The following is a 5,646-nucleotide window of genomic DNA, read 5'->3' as shown; positions in this document are numbered from 1 at the left end:
ACCAGGGTGGGGTCCCCAAGGCTCCTGAGAAGGGCCAGGTGAGCCATGGGGGGTCAGGGGAGAGGCCCCCGTGCCTGCTGACCCTCCCCCCCCAGCCCCAGGGCACTTCTGGGTGGGGTCCCTTTAAATTCAAGGTTCTCGCCTCCCCAGAAGGCCCCTCCCCCAGTCTCCTGGGCAGCTGGGTAAACAAGCCTGACCCCAGGCTGCTGACATGGCTTCCCCCTGTTCCGGGGACCCCAGCTCGGCAGGTCTGCCCCCGTGTCCTGTAGCCACTCCAGGTGAGACACGCGGAGGGGTTCGGGGTGGAGGAGAAGGGGGTGCTCATGGCAGCTGGGCTCTGAGGATGTGGGAGAGAAGGCAGCGCCCCCACCTCTTCTTGGGGGGGGTTTCCCCAGGGTCACACAGCAGGGCAGGGCAGGGTGGGGGCGAGCACCCCATCCCCCGACAGTTCTCCTTCCTGTTGTCCTGTAGCCCTCCCCGGGGTCCTGCAGCCCATGGACCCTGAGCCGGGAAGTGGGCCAGGGTCCTCCTTACTCCTCAAAGCCCTTCCAGTTCCTTCTCCGGCCCCCTCCCCCCACCTCTGTATAAGCCCAGGGCTAGTCCCAGCTCCTCAGAAATAGACTCTTGGACTTCCCTGGTGGACCAGTGATTAAGAGTCCGCACTCCCAATGCAGGGGGTGTGGGTTCTATCCCTGGTCAGGGAACTAGACCCCACGTGCCACGTGGTCAGCAACAACAACAAAAGGAGGTGCACACCCACTGCGCGTACTAGGCGGGCTCTTACCCTCCCCGCCCCGTGGATTTTGGGACCTGGACACTGACCCTGTCTCCACCTGTGCTGCCATGACATGGGCGATCTCTCCTTCTCCTGCCCCTCAGTCCCCCAGACACCTCTCGGAAACGTGTCCCCCAGCCACCCCTGCGGTGGTCGTGTCTCGCCAGCATCCAAACTGCAGCCCGGCGCTGACCCCAATCTGGGGACCAGGACTCCAGCACCCTGTGGGCAGAACCATAGCCCACTGTTTGCAGCCTGTTCCCTGCCTCCTCCCCCCGGTCCCACCCCCTCACGCCCCCATCCAGCTCTGCAGTGATCATCACACCCTCACCACACCCTCCTGCCTTGTGCCCTCTCCCATCTGATGGCACCCCCCCGCCCCAGCTCTCTGCCTACTCCTCGCGGGCACCCGCACAGCTGAGCTTGGGCGGAGCTGGGGATCAACTCAACCAGGCTAATGCTCCCGTTACATTCCTGGCGGCGAGCTGCAGGGGGGGCTGCCTGCCAGGGTCCCACTGCATCCCTCCTCCTGCCCAGCCCCTCCTCTCTCCCAGCAACTGTCTCGCACCCCCGCTCCCAGCGCCCACCCCCCTCTCCCTCTTCACGCTCAGCTGCTGGCCTTGCTCCCGCTCTCTTGGAGAGAGAGGACCCCCACAGGCTCCGGGCACGGCAGCCGCCCACTGCACCTGGGCCCGCGGGCCCCATGCTCCCCCGCCTGCTCCTGCACGAACCACCCCCTCCCAGCCTCGCCTGCCCACGGCCGTAACTCCAGCACCTCTCCACCCTCCTCTCCCGCATTCTGACATTTTCTCTTTACGAGATCTTTCTCATCGACATAAAAGCGTGCAGCTACACATCCTGTCTCCTGACCCCACTTCCCTTGTAGCTACTGCCCTATTTCTCTGCTCCCCATTTTTAGCAAAACTCCTGGAAAAGGTTATTTATACGTACGTGCTGCCTCCCAGTCTTTCCCTCCCATTTGCTCTGGAACGCAGTGGACCCAGCCCCTCATTCCTGGACTTGGCCACAGCAGCTCTGGTCAGGGTCAGGGGTGACCTCCATGCTGCTGAACCTGAGGTCAGTTCTCAGGTGCCCTTTGACATGACCCATCAGCAGCTCAGGGGCTTCCCAGGTGGTGCTAGTGGTAAAGAACCCGCCTGCCAATGCAGGAGACATAGGAGACGCGGGTTTGATCGCTGGATTGTGAAGATCCCCTGGAGGAGGGCATGGCAACCCACTCTAGTATTCTTGCCTGAAGAATCCCATGGACGGAGGAACCTGGCGGGCTAGGGTCCATGGGGTGGCACAGAGCCGGACACGACTGAGAGACACACGCAGTGGATTTGAAGGGGCAGCTCAGGGCCCAGGCCCCTCCCCGCTGACTCCCAGAGCCCCAGCCTGCCCTTCTCCTCTCCCATCACTGCTGCTCCACCTTCTCTCCCTGACCTGGGGAAGCTGGGGGCCCAGGCCGGCTGCTCAGGCTTCTTCCCTCTCTGTCTCACGATCACGTCCAGTTCTGGGGCAGTGAGAGCATGGGTCCTAACTACTGGACCACCGGGGGATCCCCTGTGGCTTTAAATGCCACCATCTCCCAGGAGTCTGTCTGTCTTCAGCCTGGAGCCCCCCACCTCAAGCCAAGACTCTAGCTAACTCTCCTCTGCACCTCTTCCCCGGCCTGTCTGAAGGCATCACCGGTCCAGAATTAGACTCTTGAGCCCCTAGCCCCAAGTTGCTCCTCTCAGTATATGGGGCTTCCTTTCCTCCAGTGGCTCAGGCCAGAAACTGCGAGTCTTCCCTTTGCTCCCCTCCCCTTCCCCCACCAGCCCCTCCATCGGCAGAGCCTGTGGGCTCCATCTTCAAGACACATGTAGAAGCAGCACTTCTCTCCGCTGAGCCCCCAGGCCCTCTGCCCTGGATTGCTGCCCTGGCCGCCTTGTGGTCTGCGTGGCGGCCCCTACCCCTCACCTGTCTGCTCTGCAACCACCAGACCCACCTGGCTAACTGCCAGTCAGGGGTGGTCAGTCCTCTCCTGCCCCCCGGGGGCCCTCCCCTCTTCTCCACAACTCTCACCCCTGGCCCACAGCAACACCCCAAAGCGCCTCTGCACAGCCCACCGCCTGCTGGTACTAAGTGTGAGGCCGGGCCAGTGCTGTGGACACCAGTGCAGTGCTGTGCCTCCGGCCACTCACCCTGGAGGCCTTCAGGGAGGAGATGTCCTGGTGGACAGGACAGGCTGCCCCGGGTTGGGGCACAGCCATTCTGCCATCCAAATCTGAGGCTCCTGCAAGGCTGCCTCGGACCTGTCCAAGGTGCTGAGTGCAGTGGGCCCCGAGCCAGCCCCTGTGGCCTCACACCCTGCTCAGAGCCAGTCCACCAGGGTCTGTGATTCTGGAAGCAACCGCTTTGGTGCTGAGCTAGGAAGGCACTTCCCACTGACAAAGCGGGTCGCAGGAGGACCTGACAAAGAGGTTCACAAAGGTTCATGACCTCCTTATCCACAAGGATGGCAGAACAGGCTCAACTGTTTCCATTTTTCAGATGGGGAAACTGAGGCTCAGGGAATCCAGAACCCAGACCACGCTCTCCCAGGTGAAGGAAGCACCTCTGACCCAGGTCTGCTGGCTCCTGTCCCTGGCCTGGGAGAAGCCGAGTGTGTGCGGTACACAGCTGTGGCGGAGCCTGGCACACAGCAGATGCCCCAGGATACTTAGCAGGGGAGGAGAGTCATCGTCCAGGGGCCCCTAGCAGGAGGGTGGGCACGGGGGCGCGCCTGCGGCCATCAGTTCAGGGCGGGCCTCTCTGGGTCTGCATTCTCACCAGGAAAACAGGCTGAGTGCTGTTGCCCCTCACAGGGGTGTGGGGGGAGGACCTAAGAACTCACGCTCAGAGCCTTGTATGGGCTCATCCATCCCCTCCTCCCAGTCCCTCCCCCTGAGCCCTGCCTTGTCTCCAAGGAGCCGCCCAGGTGGTCCTGTGTCCCCAGAGGCTTATCTATACCCAGGGAGGGCCCATGGTTGCATCGTTGAGTTCAGTATCCCCAGAGCTAAGCACTTTGCGGAAGGAAGGAAGGGGGCAAGGGGGAAGGGTCTCTCCTAGCAGCTCATAGAAGGTGTGGGCTTGGAGTGGCGGCTTGGGCTGCTGCCTGGGACCATGGATGGATGGGCCTCACGGGTGCAGAGGCCCCCACCCAGGGGCACAGTGCTGCGTCCATACACACATGATATCTGAGAGCGGACCCCTGGATTTCACCAGACCCCCGCCTCCTGGGAATCCATGTGTGAGTCAGCGATCAGCCATGTCCCCATTTCTCCTGGAATGTGCTCCTGGAGTGAGGGGGAAGGGGGTGTCCCACGGACACAGCACCAGCCCAGCTTCCAACCGGATCCTTCTCCCTGGTGAAGCTGGTCAAGCTGGTCAGCCCCCTGGGTCCCAGATCCCCGTGCCCAGGCAGGGCTCCCCCCTCCCCCCATCTGTTGACACAAGGCCGGCTCTGGCCCCTCCATGCTGGCCCTGCTGGGTCCTCCTTCGAATTCACCCTCACCTGGCTCTGTCTCCCTCCCCCGCAGTCCATCCTCTGCCCAGGCCCAGGATCGACTTTCCACTGAGAGTCATCAGGTCACCCCTGCTCTCTGGGGATGACCCCAGGTCCACAGCAGGCTCTGCGAGGTCCCCACAAAGCTATCCAGACTCCTCCCCTTCTGAAACTTTCCGCCCAAATAGTATGTAGTGGCTATATTCTAACACACCCCTCCGGGCCTTTCTGCCGCTCACAGCTCCTTAGCGCTGTCCCTGGAAATTAGTCTCCCTCTCCGGTACCCCTCCCCTCGCTGTCTCCACGTGGCCCCCTTGGCCTCTCTGGCTCAGCGCGGGTGGCTGCGGGAGTCGCTTATCTCTGGCCGCTCCGCGATCCCTGCCCGCAGGCCCCGCCGCGCCCCAGGAGCCCCCGTTCCCGGACATCTACGGCGGGGACGCGCAGCTGTGGGAGGCGCACTTCCGCGGCCTCGGGCGCGCCTACCGCGCGCTGGGCAAGGAGAACGACTTCGCCATCCGCGTGCTCACGGAGGACTTCACGCTGCCCTTCCCGTTCGCCTGGCCGCCGGGGCCCGACCCTGCTCGCGGGCCGCTCTTCTACGACCCGCACGACCGCACGGGCTTCGACTTCCTGCTGCGGGGCCCGGGCGCGCCGCCCCCCGCGCTGCTGCGGCCCCTGCACAGCGCGGCGCAGGCGGCGCTGCGCAAGCGGCGCCTGGAGCAGCTGGCGCTGAGCTACGCGCACGCGGGCGCCGGCCCCCGGCCCGGCCTGGTGCTGCTGGCGCCCGCGCCCGGCGCAGCGGGCAGCGCCTTCCCTGTGCCCGAGGCCGCTTCCCCCAGCGGGGGTGCCCCCCGGCTGGGCTAGCGCAGTCCCGAGATTGTCAATAAAGCGTGCAGTGCCTCTGCTTCTCCCGCCCCGAGGCTCTTTGCCAGACACACCTGGGCGGGCGTCTGATGCCAGCAGAGCCCCGGGGGCCGGGTCCGCGGTGTTGTGGGATGTCCACTTTGTCCCAAGTGGCTAATGAATCAAGGCGGGAAGTCAGAGTGGCAGCCTTGATGGGCTGGCTAGGCTGGGAGCAGCTGTGAGGGGGAGAGGACCTGGGATAGTGGGGAGGTGGGTGGCCCTCGTGGCGGGGAGAGGACTTGGGATAGTGGGGGGGAGTGGGTGGCCCTCGTGGCGGGGAGAGGACCTGGGATAGTGGGGGGTGGGTGGGTGGCCCTCTGGGACCCTGGTCACAGCCTCTTGGTGGGCATTAGCGCCCCCATGCGGCAGGTGAGGACCCTGGGTCCCAGCGCTCCCGGGAGCACCTGCGATTTGGTTCCCTTGTGACTGCAAGTTC

At 64.3% G+C, this 5,646-nt stretch overlaps 1 protein-coding gene across 1 annotated transcript; it reads left to right on the top strand.

Moving 5' to 3' along the window:
* The first annotated feature begins 211 nt into the window (after positions 1–211).
* Positions 212–5,171, top strand: LOC133042879 (uncharacterized protein C8orf90-like). Its single transcript, XM_061123895.1, has 2 exons — positions 212–302; positions 4,696–5,171. Exons 1-2 carry the CDS (start codon positions 212–214, stop codon positions 5,169–5,171), a joined length of 567 nt encoding a protein of 188 aa, XP_060979878.1.
* Positions 5,172–5,646: the final 475 nt, after the last annotated feature.

Source organism: Dama dama, chromosome 21 (genome assembly GCF_033118175.1).
Source record: "Dama dama isolate Ldn47 chromosome 21, ASM3311817v1, whole genome shotgun sequence".
Lineage (NCBI taxonomy): Eukaryota > Metazoa > Chordata > Mammalia > Artiodactyla > Cervidae > Dama > Dama dama.
Note: the sequence above shows the minus strand (reverse complement) of the source record. Positions and strands in the feature narration are given on the sequence as shown.

Coding starts and splice junctions, on each gene's coding strand:
- LOC133042879 (XM_061123895.1), top strand. CDS start 212: ATGGCTTCCCCCTGTTCCGGGGACCCCAGCTCGGCAGGTCTGCCCCCG. Junction 303..4,695: donor GACACGCGGAGGGGTTCGGG/GTGGAGGAGAAG, acceptor CCCTGCCCGCAG/GCCCCGCCGCGCCCCAGGAG.